Source organism: Vespa crabro, chromosome 6 (genome assembly GCF_910589235.1).
Source record: "Vespa crabro chromosome 6, iyVesCrab1.2, whole genome shotgun sequence".
Taxonomy (NCBI): domain Eukaryota; kingdom Metazoa; phylum Arthropoda; class Insecta; order Hymenoptera; family Vespidae; genus Vespa; species Vespa crabro.
In genome coordinates this window covers 3,795,610-3,813,110 of record NC_060960.1, presented here as the reverse complement: position 1 = coordinate 3,813,110, position 17,501 = coordinate 3,795,610, and the positions used below count along the sequence as shown (strand labels likewise).

General features: G+C 30.9%; 2 protein-coding genes across 9 annotated transcripts in view; both read right to left on the bottom strand.

Moving 5' to 3' along the window:
• The window catches only part of LOC124425182 (B9 domain-containing protein 1), a 102,804-nt gene extending 101,656 nt beyond the window's left edge, over positions 1–1,148 (bottom strand). For all 7 annotated transcript variants that reach the window (XM_046965176.1, XM_046965172.1, XM_046965170.1 and 4 more), the window contains exons 1-2: positions 463–1,148; positions 150–261 (exon numbers count right to left, since the gene is read on the bottom strand). In XM_046965176.1, the coding sequence (XP_046821132.1) occupies positions 150–261; positions 463–588 (238 nt within the window). In that variant the 5' untranslated portion in view covers positions 589–1,148. The remainder of the gene's footprint in view (positions 1–149; positions 262–462) is intronic.
• A 155-nt stretch (positions 1,149–1,303) lies between these two features.
• LOC124425175 (aconitate hydratase, mitochondrial-like) lies at positions 1,304–7,098 on the bottom strand. Of its 2 annotated transcripts, XM_046965144.1 has the most exons (9): positions 6,931–7,098; positions 5,437–5,591; positions 5,157–5,323; positions 4,235–4,990; positions 3,949–4,151; positions 3,235–3,523; positions 2,660–2,933; positions 2,230–2,578; positions 1,304–2,148 (listed from the first exon to the last, which is right to left on the bottom strand). In XM_046965144.1, exons 1-9 carry the CDS (start codon positions 6,961–6,963, stop codon positions 2,008–2,010), a joined length of 2,367 nt encoding a protein of 788 aa, XP_046821100.1. In that variant the 5' UTR covers positions 6,964–7,098; the 3' UTR covers positions 1,304–2,007. The 2 variants fall into 2 exon arrangements, with proteins under 2 accessions (XP_046821100.1, XP_046821101.1); XM_046965145.1 differs by lacking the exon at positions 6,931–7,098 and having other exon boundaries at positions 5,157–5,325; positions 5,438–5,568.
• Between the last annotated feature and the right edge of the window lie 10,403 nt (positions 7,099–17,501).

The window sequence follows — 17,501 nt, the reverse complement described above, 5'->3', positions numbered from 1 at the left end:
TTTCTTTAATCATCCATAACTCGAAAACTAAGATATATAGGACGTAATGACATTGTATCACATAATCTTTACTTATGTTAGTGTGTAAATTTACCTTCTAAAATATCGACATACATTTATGAATACTCCTATAAATCGATTTTACTTACATCCATGTGGATTTGTGCTTTTGAATGTAATTTCCAATGGGAAGTTCCAAACAATAACATTTCTGGGATCGTTACTGCGTTTGCACATTTGTGTCAGACCTTCTTCAATTCCCTGAAATAATGAAATTTGTTTATAACGAAGTTGTAGAATTCGACGAACAAGTAATTCAGTAGTAGTAGATCGAAATACTGTTATCAATATTCGAACAATACTTTCATATATATAGTATATATACTATATACTTCGTATCTATATAAACTAAAAGTGAAGAAGTTCGAATAAAATTTGAATAAAATAAAATGGTATACTAACTGCCACAACGCTCCATTCGGATCCAAAATGAAACCCGTACTTGCAATATGCATTATCGGCATTGTAGAATTCTGCATATTCAATTGAGCCTGTAACAGATAAGAAAAACTCCCCTTCCACTGACATTATTTTATAAATTAAAATAATATTTTTCTTGGTATCTCAATTATAATCTATTTAACAAAACGAGCAAGTACTGTGATCACTTCTGTCCTTGTGGATTAACACACATCATATGTTTCGTATACAGCGGAACGCGTTGCTATGGGATACGCGCATGCGCAGTAGTAATAATAGGTATATGAGATTACGTAAGATATATACATATGCCGCGCCAAATTTAAAAGATTGCGTCGTTAAATATATAATTCATGCCATGCGAAATCGATCACTTTTTTAAATAACATTTCTATCGTTGTTGAAAATCATATATCTCATATAATATAATATAAAGCCTGTGCTTTAAAAGAAAAATTCAAGGAATATATTATAATTTTCTCAAATTTTTTCAGAGTTTCAATTCTTTGCATGTAAAGCGTACAATTGTTTACAAAAAAAAAAGTATAATTTACGAAAACATAATTATTAGAAGAGATGTGCATTAGGTACAATAATTTACGTATTCTAATGGCTATAACCACGGTAATCGAAAATATTTTGAAAAATCCATTTATATACATTTATTTAAGACTAAAAACTATAACATATTTCATTTTTAATGAAAACAAAATCGTTACTTTAAAAAGTGATATCAATTTCGCATGAAATGATTCATAAACATGTAACATAACATATATTGAACTTAGATATGGAAGAATCATAATCAAATAAAATCATCGACTTAAAATGATGTCGAGTATTTTATTTGCCCTTTCATCGTTGACAATAATTTTACATATTTTTTTGTTTCTTCAAGTCAGTCAATAACTATATAATTTATATAATTCGTACTTAAATATTTTTATATGGACAATAGAACTACGTCTTTGTGAATAATATGTACATAATAACTTGTCGGATAAAGAGATTTATATGACATAGACGATCTATCATGACGTACACGATTTAAAATAAATCTTTTGACACTTCAAAATTACATTCCAATGACTAACATTATTAAAATTATTCTTTACCCAACGAGAAGCAGAGAACTTCGATGCACAAAATGACTATGAAAAAAAATCTATTGATCATCCTATCTTCCCCCTCCCCCCGGCCCCAAAATAAAATTCTATAGATACATTTGTTGCTTAGTATCTATGGATCAGATTGATTAATAATTCATTCTAAGCTTTAAAATATCCTGGAAATGGAAGTAACAATTAAGTTGTGCATTTCTACATTAATGAAGTCGAAATGTTGCATGATCATCGCGTAAATTTTCTGAAACAATTTAATGAAAGTAAGCCTATGAAAACAATAATGTTGCAAAATTGAACAATTTTCGAGCGGCTTACAAACGATCTACCCGTAACTAATTAAAATTATGTACGTTTCTCCAGTTGATACTTTATATTCGCTTTTTCTTAGAAGAAAATAATGATCTTATTTTCCTGCCGCAATTTCTTTCATACGATTCAAAGCGGAACCAGCCTTGAACCAATCTATTTGTTGTTCGTTCATCGTATGATTTAAACTAATTACATCAACTTTTCCATCTTTGTGCTTGATCTCGGCTTTCACAGACTGCAAAAATAAAATAATATCAAATTTAGTTGTTGTTGATTAATGTACGAAACATTTTTATTTTATCTTATCAGTGGATACCTTGCCAGGAGCTAAATCTTTCAGACCAAGAAGAGTGACTTTATCTGTAGGTTGTATTTTATCGTAATCGCTTGGATTAGCAAATGTTAAAGGAAGTAATCCCTGTTTTTTCAAATTCGTTTCGTGAATACGTGCGAAACTTTTTACGATAATAGCGCGGCCTCCTAAATGGCGTGGTTCAAGTGCAGCATGTTCGCGAGAAGATCCCTCACCGTAATTTTCATCACCTACAGCAACCCATTTTACTCCGTTTTTCTTATAATGCCTTGCTACATCAGGCACTGCACCCCATTCACCCGTTAATTGATTTTTTATTTTATTCATTTCACCATTTTCCGAGTTGACAGCTCTAAGAATTGAAAATAATAATGTGAAATTAGCAAATATAATTGATGAATTATCGTTTTTATCATATAAATATAATACTAACCCAATGAACATATTGTTGGAAATGTTGTCCAAATGACCACGATATTTTAACCAAGGTCCTGCTGCTGAAATATGATCAGTGGTGCATTTTCCTTTTACTTTAATAAGGATTGTCATCTCTGAAAGATCTTTGCCATCCCATTTGTCAAATGGTTCTAGTAATTGTAATCTTTGACTTTTTACATCTACATCAACTTTTACTTTGCTACCATCTGAGGGAGGTGCATCATATGTGTCTAAGCCAGGGTCAAATCCACGATTGGGAAGTTCATCGCCTATACATTAAAATAATATGTGTTAATGTGTCGAAAGATTAATTAGCAATTTATCAAGAAATTATTGATTAATTATAAATTAGGCATTTAGAGATAATCAACAATTTACACTCTGTCAATATTATTATTTGCAATGCATGCATACTTAGAAGATATATGCTGAAATGGATTGCTTATTATAAAAATTATAGAAATTTCTTACTGGTGAAACTCGCAAGTAATATAATAAGTTACATTTGATACGTTATTTAATATTCGCTTAAACGATTATACAAAAAATCAATAAATATATGTAACTGACCGAAAGGATCATCCAAAAGAAATTCTTTGCCATCTTTTCCTTTCAATTTATCTTTCACTGGATTAAAGTCTAATCTACCAGCAATAGACAGGGCAGTGACGAGTTCTGGACTTGTAACAAATGCATGAGTAGCAGGATTGGCATCATTACGTCCTGTAAAATTACGATTATAAGATGTAACAATAGTATTCTTATCCCCTTTTTTAATGTCCTTGCGATCCCATTGTCCAATACAAGGTCCGCAAGCATTAGCAAGTACGGTACCACCAAAATCGCGAAGAATCTTTGCCTAAAACAAAACATAACATTATGGAAATGTCTCTTTTTGTTTTTTATTTCGTTTTCTTTTTTATTATATTCATGTGATCTAGATTAAGAATTGATGCAAGTCACGCAATTAAAGATAACAAAATAAGTAAATATAATATAAGTAGATATGTGTATCGACATTTGGCACGGATTCAGAAATCCCCACACACAACCCATGTTATAATAAGAATATTATTAAAATGATAAAAATTCTTTTACTGGGTTTAGGGATCAATATTTAAAAATGTAATAAATCACATTCATATGCTTTATCATAATATTAGAATTAAGATTTCATTTAAACTAATAATAATCTTTCTTAAAGAGATTCGATATTGGTAACAAAACTAATTTTAAAATATTGATTGAGTAACGATTCGTAACGTGAGTCAAAAAATAGCTTACAATTCCATCGCGTTCTATTGTAGCACGAATTTGTTCGGATCCTGGTGTGACATTGAATGCAGATTTTGCTTTCAATCCGTGTTTTATAGCTTGTTTAGCAATATTAGCACAACGACCCATATCTTCGTATGAACTATTTGTACAGGAGCCGATAAGACCAACTTTGATTTCATTGGGCCAACCATTCTTTTTAGCAGTTTCACCTGAAACAAGATTATATTAAACGAGAACTTTATATGTATATATATATATGAACGAATTAAAATATAAAATATATAATCAATACCCAATTTAGAAATAGGATGAGCAAGATCAGGTGTAAATGGTCCATTAACATGAGGTTCTAAGGTGGAAAGATCCAATTCGACAATCTGATCATAATTAGCGCCTGAATCAGCAGTCAGAAGTTTTTCTTTGTATTTATCGGCTTCCTTGGCTATTTCACCACGACCCGTTGCTTTAAGATAATCTTGCATACGATAATTATAAGGGAACACAGACGTAGTAGCTCCAATCTCAGCACCCATGTTACAAATTGTAGCCATTCCAGTACAGCTGATACTGTCGACACCAGGTCCGAAATATTCGACGATGGCACCTGTACCTCCTTTAACAGTGAGGATACCAGCTACCTTTAAGATAATATCCTTTGGACTGGTCCATCCTTTTAAATTTCCTGTCAATTTAACTCCAATAACCTTAGGACATTTTAATTCCCATGGTATATTTGCCATTACATCAACAGCATCAGCACCACCCACGCCTATACATAGGCATCCCAAACCGCCTCCATTTGGTGTATGAGAATCAGTACCGATCATTAAAAGTCCAGGAAAGGCATAATTCTCCAAAATAATCTGATGAATGATACCCGAACCAGGATTCCAAAAACCAACTCCATATTTAGCACCAGCTGTTTTTAAAAAGTTGTAGACCTCTTTGTTGAGATCCTTTGCTCGTTTTAAATCTTCTACACCACCAATCTGAGCTTCAATTAAGTGATCACAATGAATGGTTGATGGGACTGCTACTTTTGGTAAACCTATAAAAAAAAAAAAAATGCTAGAGCAGTTTTAACTAAGAGATTACTAAGTACTAAAAGTTTATATTCTGAATTTGAGTATTATATAACACTCATCTGATACTCAGCCTTCCACCTAATTAAAATAAATAAAACCATCATTTAAAAATTGATAAATAAAATTTACCAGAACTAATGAACTGCAACATGGCCATCTGTGCAGTAGCATCTTGCATTGCAACACGATCTGGGCGTAATCTAAGATAACTTGTACCACGCACAATGTCTTGTTTATCGGGTTCATCAAGATGAGAGTATAATATTTTTTCAGATAATGTCAATGGCCGGTTTAATCTGTGATAATGTTTAATTATTATCAAAGAAAGAAATTACCGTTTACATAGTTTATATGAATTTAATCAAATAATCAAATAATTGATTAAATCAAATTTAAAATTAATATGTACCTTTTTTTAACGATCTTGAGAGTGTCCTCTAATTTTTCATATGGTAAGTAGTTTGTTTTATCGAATTTTGACATAGCTACTTTGGCAGCACCAAAGCTTAAAGGACTTGCACTGAAGCATCTTTGTTGGATGTCTGTCGCAAAGATAGCGAATTTCTGAAATGAATACATTTTTATTATCAATTGCAATATATTTGTGCTTAATAAGGGTTGAAAGCTTATGAAATATGATATTCTATTGTGATATGAATAGAAAGAAGAATTTAATCAACTTGAATACACAATATAAATCTCATTGTCAATATTTAAATTACAACATCCTTTGGTATGTAGGAATTCATATAATTTTGTCTGCTATATTGTCTATTATGCTATTAATAGAATAAGACTACATCAAATATACGATGTCAACATCCTCATAATGCAAAATTATTATGCATGATATTACATATTTTTTAAGATAATCTTAAATAAAAAATTATTTACTTAAATTATCTATAAGATTTATTAAAGAAATATATTTATAATGCAATTTCCTATAACAGATATCAAACAAAATGATTGAAGAAGATAACAATAAGAAAAAGAAATTCCACAATTTATAAATGATTATTGTTGTAATAAAAATTTCATCATTCAGCTTAAATTCTATTTAATCATGATAATATATCTTTATTTAGATCGATACGCCATTGAAGAATATCTAATAAAGTCTTATCTTTCATGAAAGCGTACATATTACATAAGAAACTTGCGTTATATTCCGCGAACGTTCTCCGAAATGAGAAAGGGGAAAGTCTCATTCATTTAACGCGCCAATGAACGATACACTATAAAAATGTTCAAAATTATAACCTAGAAATATAGCAAGGGCACAATATGTATATATATACGACTTTTATATCTCGATTATATAATGAATCTTCGAGAATAAGATAAATTTTATTTTCAAATAATTTTTATTCAAAGAAAGATAATTAATATGCATAACAAAAAGACAACAATTATTTTCGTAATACACAAACAAAATGTATTTAACTTGTCAGTTAAAAACAATCAGCATTTTAAGATTAAAGTGAATTGTGACAATGTCACATGACAAAACAGAATTCTTTTATTTCTCGTTCTTCGAACGTTCTATTTCACTTTAAAATTAAATAATTATTCGATGTATTAAAATATGAAAATTCAATAAATAAAACAAATCTATATAATTTAGAAAATAATTAATCGGTTCAATATGGAGGATTTATTCCCGAAGGATCTCGATTTATCGTTCGTATTGGTCATCGTTGATTTAACATTTAATACTATTTTAATGTCACTAATGACCTCTCAAAAGAAAGAGGTCAAGAGAACAAGTTCGAAAAGCTCATCAATCAAATATTCTCATGCAAACTTATTTCCATCGTCAAGCCATAGTTGAACCGATAATATCTCCTCAAAGTTCTTTTTGTTTTGCTCATTGATTGTAAATTAAAAAGACGACGCATACCTGTACACTGATAATTCGCGTGCAATACGACATTGTTAGTCGTTAGCGACGCAAATTCTTGTTCTAAATGTGGAGCGCAAGCGCTAATGAAAAAATTTGCGAACAAGAACTGTTTTACTCCGGTAGCAGTCCTTCTCAAACCGGCCACTAGAGAACTGAGAGAACGAAGATACTGTTTGGTCGTATGAAAGTAAAAGAAACTTCGCACATGCGCTATCAAAATAGAGTAATTAGAATTATTTAGTGGCGACATCTTCAGAAACTCTTTTTTTTATTGCAACTCTATCTTATCGACAATTGATCTATGAAATCTTGCTAACAGTCAATTACAACAGTTATACTATCTTATCGACAATAAGATTATACATTTATTTTACTGTTAGTAGATAAACACAATAAATAGAGCTTTTAAAAATGCTTCTATTAGCATCCATTTATTAAAATTGAAACTTTTCCTATCGTTGCTTTAAATTACACGTATGACACTTGCACGATTTTTAAATAGAATTAATCTCAATAGATATTGTAGAATATTATACAAATTCTTTAAATAAAATAAATATCAGTAAATAATAATTAGTAATGTGAATACTTTAAACTCTATTGAGAAACTTGTGCACCCTTATTTTCATTTTATTTCTCTCCTTTCTCCATAGTCCTTGATCGAACCATGAATCATCATAACAATTTTTATTCCCTCTTTTTTCTTTTTCTTAACATTTCTCAACTCCTATCGTGGAATATATTTTTCTCATCGAATAGACTGTTTCTATGAAAAGAAAGGAAAAGAATATTTTCCTCGTCGTTATCCTTATCTACGAATTCAATCTTTTTCACGAGATCAGTTTCGAGAATAATTTACGAGGCTTTCCGATTTTGATAATCTTTGGTTTCACGACTATATCGATATCATTTCTTCATGATCACAAAAAGTGAGAAAAAGAGAAAGAGAGAAAGATAGAGAAAAGGGAAAGGCAAGAGAGAAAAGTTGAGTTTCGGGGTGTGGCCAAAATGGCGGTGAAACAAACAAATCTGGCTATCTTTCAATCCCCATAGAACGATCCCCATAGAAGCGATGACCCGCGAATGATTCTGATCTTTTTCGATAACGATCGAACTCAAAGAGCGAAACTACAAGCCATCGTAATCTACCGTAAAGGAGATAGCATTTAAGATGACGATAACGTCGGCATCATTGAAACTTATGTATTATTAATGTCTCGTCGTAAGAATTACCATTGAGAGATTCCTGATTCGCTATGATGCATATGAACATGACAAAAAAATCGTCGGATTTGTTTGCGCCAAGGTTTCTGGAATAAATATTTCTTTTTCTTTATTTATATACATAATATTTCAGCAATATCTGAATTCGTAGAAGAAATATAATCTTTGGACATTGATCACCTTTCCTTATTCACTTTTTCACGCAATCCCCATTTTATCCGCTCGAATTTCTCAACCCCGCCTCAAACGCTAAAAATTATAGTTAAAGTTATATATCACTAAGCCGTAAGGCAAAACACCGTTCATAGTGATCCTGAGGGCACGTTCAGGCAGTTTAAATGTTACTTATAGATCGAACGTCGATCATTGTTATATCCACCCAAGTTACGCGATTGCAAAATCCTTTTTCACATGACATTCCATAAGTTAACTATCACATTCGCCGTATATTTGGATTATATTTCTCTCTTGAATGTTTATGTGTGTGTGTGTGTGTGTGTATGTGTGACCAAGTTTTTAACATATTTACGATATTAGATTATTAAATCCTTCACGATCGATGCAGAAAAATTTACGAACAGAACTGAAGTTACAGTTTAATGGAATGATCATATATCGTGATAAGATTACAAGAAATAAACAATTTATTTTATGAAAGTAAAAAGAAAAAGAAAATTAATCTTAATCAATGATTCACTAATTATTATGCAAATGCAATACCCACATCGTCGGAGTGATATGTTATATGATACTCGACTTTATAACTTCAGTATTAAAAAAAGAGAGAAAGAAAGAGAGAGATTTCGAATCTCTCGACACTCAACGTAAAGTGCCGATAATGCCTTTTGTTGATGATCGAGATTCGAGCAAGTTGTTTGCCGCAAAGCCGATAATTGGTCCAAGTACAGAATAAGATCAATCGCGTTTTTCACATCTGTAGGGTTTTAAGAGGATATGTATATACTCTCGATGTACGAGTGGAAAAAGAGAAGGCTCGATTGGTCCTTGACATGATTAACTCGTTGTGGGTGGACCACTGTACGTTTCGACATACTTTTTTTCGCTGTGATCCTGTTTCTTGTTCTTCAGACATTTGCTTTCATTTTCAAACCTTATTTGACCGACCGAGAGTATATCTTTTGTCTTGGTAACATTCAATTAACGATCCCTTAGGTTAATGAGACGTATCGAAGAAACACATACGGTGTATCTTTATTGACGAATTATACTTTAGCATTCTATTTTTATCTTCTCGAGGTTCTTTCACGATTTCACGATTTACCTATTATATATTAAATAAAATTTTTAATAAAAAGAATATTTTATAAATAAAATGGAATAAGATCAATCGCATTTTTCACATCTGTAGGGTTTTAAAAAGATATATATATATATATATATATATATATATATATATATATATATATACTCTTAAAACCCATATTTTTATAAGGATTTATTTTTCTTATTTTTAGTTAATACGATGAGAAAAATAGAACATAAATATGGCGTTGAATAATACGTCACGAAGACCTTGTGACTGATAATAATAAGAATGATCGTACGATAAGTTAGAATCAATTCGTTCAGCTCTTTATCTCAACGTCCATCTGTCATCGTTGTTACGTGAAAATAGCGCTCTGTTTCATGCGTGCCACTGTGCGTTTCGATTGATACACCGCAAAGAATTCAGAGTTGCGATCTCGAAGGACTTTTACGAATTGCCTTTCTTACCTGCAATGAAAAATTACGAAACACTTCGTGTTCAAGGGTGAGAATTGAAAGTGAAAATTGAAAATATTTGTGGTAAAATGGAAATTTTTTTCTTTAGGATTTCGATAATATATTTTGGTAAAATTATTTTTTTATTTTAAGTATTATTCCTATAATATGACTGATATAATGCATCGTAAATATTTATAATATAATATATTTCATATACATTATATCATCATGTGTGTACAAAATAAATCGTGTAACGCATCACAAATTGATCGTAATACATTATATATATATATATAAATATATATATATATATATATATATATATATATATATATACACATGTACACATACATACATATATTTAATGTATATTTAAACACCTAGATATTTTCAAGCAAAGAAAATCAAAATCAAATTATAAGGTTCTTTCTGTTTAATAATATTTCGACATTGTTTCTAATTTTAGAATGAGAAAATTTTCATAGCCTCATCAGAGATATTTTTATAAGCAAGTATGCAAGCCAATAAGTTGTATCTTCATAGCAAGGTCGCCCACGTAAAGAGATCGACCTTGCGTATTTGACAATGTTGATGCGACTCCATGGACCCAAATGAAGAACTCGTTTCGTACTTCTGGGCCCTACAAGTTTTGCGGGATAATAAACCGGATATCACTTTTATTTTTTACACGTCGTATCGAAACAACGAAATATGAACTCAATCGATCTTTATGTCTCATGAAAATTCAATTATCTTTTTAATTAAATTAATTATCCGTTAACGATAACAATACAGTTTCAAAAACAAATTTACGTGTAAGAATTTTACGTTAATCGATCGTTATTGATCTAACATTTATTTTTCGTAAATGTTACTTTCATAAAAATCTCATTTTTTAATTTATCATCGAACGTATTGGATTGCGGATGAAGCCCAAGAGGCAGAGTAATAAAACTTCGATGTTCGACGACGTTTAACGCAACCAATAATTAACTCTTACGATCTGCATACATAATAAATGTTCACGATCTCTGAAATTTTTTTTCTTTTTATTAAGTTTTCATTTTTAAATTTATTTAATTTATAGATGTGTTTGCAGTAGAAAATAATGGTACCATATAATTACAGTGATTGTGAACAAACATTATGACCACAAAATAGAATGAATTGAAAAAGATAAAGTGAAACGACGGAATAAAATTAAAGAAGGAGAAAAAAAGAACAAAAAAAAGTGAACCTTTCGTTTTGAAAATCGGTGTAGATCAGAACGAACTTTCGCTGATGTAGCTCGAGGCACTTTCCTGTTTGAAACGAAATGGTAAAAGGAATCAGACACATGTGTGTGTCAATTAAAAATACTTCCAAACAAAATCGAGCTTCTTCTTCCGGATAATTATACTTATTTGGGAAAATTAAAGTCAAGTGAATTAAAATATAAATGAATGAAATATAGAAAGAAAAAAAAAGTATTTTAAAAAATAAGTTGAATATATATTAAAGTAATTTAATTAACAATTACTCAAAAATGCCATCCAAACTATTTAATTGTACTATAATAAATGAAGATATAATCGATCGAAATTCTTACGATTGTTTAAAAAAGATCGTTGCTCTTATTTATAAGTGACATTAACCCTTCACTTCGAGACTCAATTCAGAATGTGAGCCTAAAACAATAAAAATTGCTTGACAGTGGTGCTTGACAGTGCATGTCAATTAAGCGTATTCTTTCGACCTTTATGTTCAATTGAGTTACACTGTTATTACATCGAACATGCAGTTACGTTCCTTCGTTTTCTTGAAAATCTTATACGAAAATCTACTTGAACGAATGTATATAAATTTTATAGATGAATTGTTTATTATGTATCTTCGAAAAACTATATATAAATATTTACAAACAAGATTTTACGTAGATATTTACAAACGAAATTACGTAGATATTTACGTTACTTATACGATTATTTATTCATTACGACTTCGTACGACGAGTTTGCAGATAAGGCAGGTTCAAGATTTAATTTGTTGCATTGGCAAATAAATCGATTTGTAATTTGTACCAACTTGGTGTGTACTTGTCTTCTATAAATCCTGTGAATCTATCTTTCCTTTAGCAAACCGGTGGCACCGATTGAAGGAACGTTCATCGAGTCACGTAATCGAATAATCCGCCTGTAATATCTATGTATGTATTATATATAGTCGTGGTTACTAGCATAACATTCCACGTTTACGATGCCACGGAAATTTATTTACAGGATAAAAGAAGAAATTGATTTACGCCGTTGTTCATCCTGACAACTTGTTTTTGATTTTTTTTTTTTTTAAATACCAAATGAGTGCTCCTAACGAAAAACTGTGTTAAAAATTTCTTATTACCTTTCTAAGAATATATTAATGTCTCGTGTAATTGTAAAACTTTTATTCTTTTGCAAATATTTTGTTATAAATATTCTTCGCGTTAAGTTTATATCTACGATTAATTAAAAAAAAAAGAGAAAAAAGAAAAAAACATTTTTATACAAAATATAGTATTTCTATATTATATATAATTTTTAAAACGATGTCTCCGGAAATAAGTACGATATCCCCGTCTAAAACTATATCCTCTGCGAGAGAGTAACGCCCACGAGAAAAAAAAACGAAAGAATAATTAAAGATCGTATCGCGAGTGACAGTAGCCACGAATTCGCTTGGTCGCCGAGATACAAACACGAGCTCCTTGCTCCGATACGATGCTTCTATGTCACTTTCCTTCCTGGTAGGATTGCCAACTCGAAAAATGAATTTTTTCCCGCTTGTTCTTGTTTTAATATTTCGGAAGAAATCTTAAAATCACTTTTTAATCACCTTTTAATTCTACGTGACATAGAGTATACTTACAAAACTAATAAATAAATAAATTACAAAAAATACATATTACAATATCTTTTCTATTGAGAGATTTTTAATCGAACTTCGATTCGATAGCCATATTTGTTTTTAATAACTTTTTACTTTCTAATAATTAATTAAATTCTAACAAGCTTAGTGTTAAATAAATTAACGCACACACACACACACACACACACACACACACACACACACATATATATATATATATTATCATAATATCATTAGTAATATGTTATTTACTTCATACGAATTGTAAATCATTGCGAAAACATTTTGATTTAATAACTTTTTTACTTTTTTTGTCTTCTATTTTATCCTTATCTATTCTTTTCTCTTTTTTTATTTTTCTTTCTCTCTCTCTCTCTCTCTCTCTCTCTCTCTTTCTCTCTTTCCCTCTTTTTCATGATTCCTTCGACATGTATCATTGAAACTTTCATTTTCTGTTTCCATAAGCATTCGCATACTTAAAAATATAATCCGATATTATTCATGTTGTGTAGGTTCCTTCTCTTACGGAGTTTATTAAATTGGTGGCGTCAATTTTACGCTCGTCAACGCGAATGACATTTTTTTGGGCGAGTATGAAACATCTGAGTGGATTTCGTTCGGCGCCGTTTTTCGAAGGGTTCATCGTCGTCGTCGTCGTCGTCGTCGCGATAATCAGTGAGAAGAAAGAAAAGAGAGAAAGAAAGAAAGAGAGACAGGGAGAGAGAAAGAGGGAGAGACAGAGAGAGGGAGAGAGAGAGAGAGAGATAGAAAGAGGTAGAAAAAGAAAGATACTTCGAAATCGGAAAACATGACGTAATTCTTGTGGAGAAAGCAGCAAGGCAAAAGTCTGGACATAAACGAGAAGCTACCCGTCGACAGGGTATTACACGCGTGTAGGTCGCACCCAAGAACGTGTGCACGCGTGAAATGCTTTCGTAGTGGATCACCACAGCACGCTCGAGGAGTTATTACGTAAAATCGTTTCAAACGAGCGTTCCTTCGTCGACGTGCGATTTCCATTCAGCCAAATATGTACAACGTCGTTCTTTTATTCGAATATATGTATATACGTATTTTCTATGTACTTTTACTTTGAGACAAAAATAAAAATAAATAAATGTTTATCTCTCACTTGTTTTTTTTCTATTTTTTTTTTTCTTGAACTTTTACTACTTTTTCTTTCTGTTTTTTTTTTCTTTCTAAATAAGAGTACAATCTCAACGTTCAAAGTACTATATGATATATTTAAAATGAAATTACGAAAGAACTCATGGAAAATGATCGAATTTAATTTAATTCTTTATTGTATAACCAGATCTAGATACATGTCTATTAGTATTAGAAAATTACTTTTGATGTAGATATTTCAGTTTATAAAATTAATACTTACTAATGATAATAACGATAAACATCTTTCCATTGCACGAACAACAATCGAGATACAATTTTTAACTTATCTATTTCATTATTAAAACGTTTACTTATATTTTGTAATGGGAACAATCCAATTAACAAAGAGAGAGAGAGAGAGAGAGAGAGAGAGAGAAAGAGATGAATGGGGCAGAGGTTATTTGCCATATCTCATAATCATTACTGATTACGAGCGAAATGCGTGATTTAAATATATAAAAACGACATTCCGTAATCTATGTAAAAAAAATCATGTCTCTTTAATTCGTATGATCCAAAAGGCATTGCTAGGCAAGTAGGCACGTGTTAAATTATCTTCAGCGAGATTCTTGCTACGTTACATCATTAACAGGGAACCATCGCTTGCCGAAGGGACCTTGACAATGCGGGGTCAGGCAAGGGTATTCTCCTTTGACATTAATTATACGATATGCGTTTTATCCTAATAATAGTCCTTATTCTATGAAAGGAACTGGCATTATTGTTCAGCTTCACTCGGACGGATAATAAATATATAATACATAACTCTGTGTGTGTGTGTGTGTGTGTCTACATATATGTATATTGGCTGTGTTTATGTACATGAAATGGGAAAGATCCGTAACCACGTATGAAGTATAAGATTGTTGTCGAATGGCAAGATATAGGCCCAGACAAGGCCGATTTATCGTCATTATAATGCGTAATTATTTATCCGTTAATCAATAGGAAATACAATCCTATTACGTGAAGAAGATATTCATTTTTTTTCTATCTATAGCTTTCTCTTTTCCGGACCTTTTTGATATGATCAAATTTTTATCACGATCACTAAGAGATTATAATTTTTTGATTTCGATTAAATATCTATATATATATATATATATAGGTAGGTACAAATTTTGAAAAAAAAAACAAAAAAAAACAAAAAAGAAGTGTTTCAGTAAAATCATTAATTCATAGTTAATAGATATGAATTAATACAAGATATATCTACATAAATATACACTATAATGATCGCTACGAGAGATAAGTAGTCGAATGACGTTACGTTGGAATAATCGATAGTAAAAATGCGGAACTTCTAATACATTTGACTTCGTAAGTGTAATTATATTGTGATTGATACGCTCGAATTAACGTTCGTAGAACGAAAAATTTCATCCCAATATCCGTTCAACCCAATAACGAACGTCAATAAGGGAAAGCATTGCTTCAGGGATCTTGTGTTGTCGCCCTCGGCGATTTTGTAAACTTTTCAAAGTGAAACGCTTTTATAGCGAACACAAACAAGCATGACTTTGCATTAGATCATGGCATTCATATATTTTTCATTGTCGATGCTTTCTCTCTCTCTCTCTCTCTTTCTCTTTCTCTCTTTCCCTCTTTTGAATTACGATAAAATATCGCTTTACATTTACTATTATACTTATTTCAAAGAGATGCCCTCGTTATCTAATCACAAATATAATTCACCTATATCCTTATGGATTATTAATTCAAACTTTCCTTTTCCAATTCATGCTCCATTTATTTGTACCGGTCCACGTTCGAAAATAATCAAAATAGTTATTACATAATATCTACCTATTTGCATGTAGATGTATTCGATACTAAATGCTCACTCAGTGGAAAGTCATCATTGGTAATCTATCTGATAATTTTTCGATTTCAATTCGCTTTCTAGAAATTTTGACTTTTGTTATAATATTTAATAGAAGAAGTTAAAAAAGAAAGAGAAATGTCAGGATTATTAAATATTTCACCAATCAAGATCCTGTTCCAGCGAAGAAACTGTTTCACTTATTATCGAATGCAAATAAGCTCTCTCTTTTCTGTCAAGTACTTTCGTATCACTAAACAACTCGTTCCATCGAGAGAAGGTACCACGTTGGAAACAAGTGGTTCGGATAATCGAGAGTTCTTATCTGGAACGTACCTTTGTCAAAATCTAATTCTTTTATACTTCCTGATCTTGGCATCCGAGATTCTGAACTCTGAACGAAAGAATAGCTGCGCTATTACAGAAAGGAAGAAATTTCTCTAACTTGAAAAAAAAAAGAAAAAAAGAAAAAAGAAAAAGAAAGAAAAAATGATTCTTTGAGAATTTATAAGGCTTATTCAAGCAAGGAAAGATAATTATTCGTTCGATGGAGATCTATTTTCTTTTTATCTCATATCATCGCGAGCCCCTTATTATTCGTACTTTACAAATCGATCAATGGAATGACAAATGAATGATTGAGAGCTATTCTGTACGATACCTGAAGTTTACCTCGGAGGTCTACAAAAAACTCTCGAGTCGAGAATGCTTATGTAAACAGGTTAATACAAATGAAAAGGAATATATAAGAAACATAAATGTATAAGTATTTACAAGTAATTAAATACAAGAAAGTAAATAAAACGTTTATACTTTTTACTGTATCTTTTACTATCCGATACGACTTAATGACTGTAACAAGTACTTGACGATATAATTAAACACTATTAATTATATATTTATATAATTAAACGACATAATAAAGTTTTTACGAAGAAACAAAAAAGAAGGATCTTACGATAGGATCTCTTTGACGAATCAATCATGTATCTTGTTAAAATAAATGATTAAATTCATTAATTCTTTTTCATACATGGAAAATATTTATACGATGTTATCGTATGCGATAAAATTTTTCTATTGTCGTACAGAATCGTCGAGAGAAATTTTCCACTCAATATGAAAAGTCTACTACTAATATTAATTCGTAGAAACGTTGTCGAGAAAAAAAAAGAACGCTACACGTGCTCCCTTCGAGGTAATTCATTGATAGCGTCCATTTGTGAGATTGATTTTAAAGGTAAAAAGAAATTAATTCCTGAATCATTCAAACGAGAATCCGGAAGATATCGAAAAAGAAACGTGAGTGAAACGTTGTGCGGATCTAGTGGGGGAAAAAGAGAAAGAGAAAAAGAGAGAAGGAGAAAAATATAAAGAACTTGGATTTCCGTCTTCTTCTTTCTTAAGAATGTTCCCTTAATGACTTCCAATGATTCAAGTGCGTAAGTATGTGCAAGAGTGAACGTGAACGTGAGCACAATAACCGTAAATAATGGTCCATAAGCACGTCAGACATTTTCCTGTGACCTTCCTATTATTTATTGTTTCTCACGGTACATTTTTCGGTATATTTTGACATTGTAAAATGAAGGTCAATTATATATATATATAATTAATTAATTATATTTTCATGCGAAATCTCATAGGAATTAATTGTTATGTTTTTACCGACACGATATTTTTTGACGATTACAATCACGATTATTATCTTTTTCTTTCGGAAGTCGAAAAAACGCTAATGTTT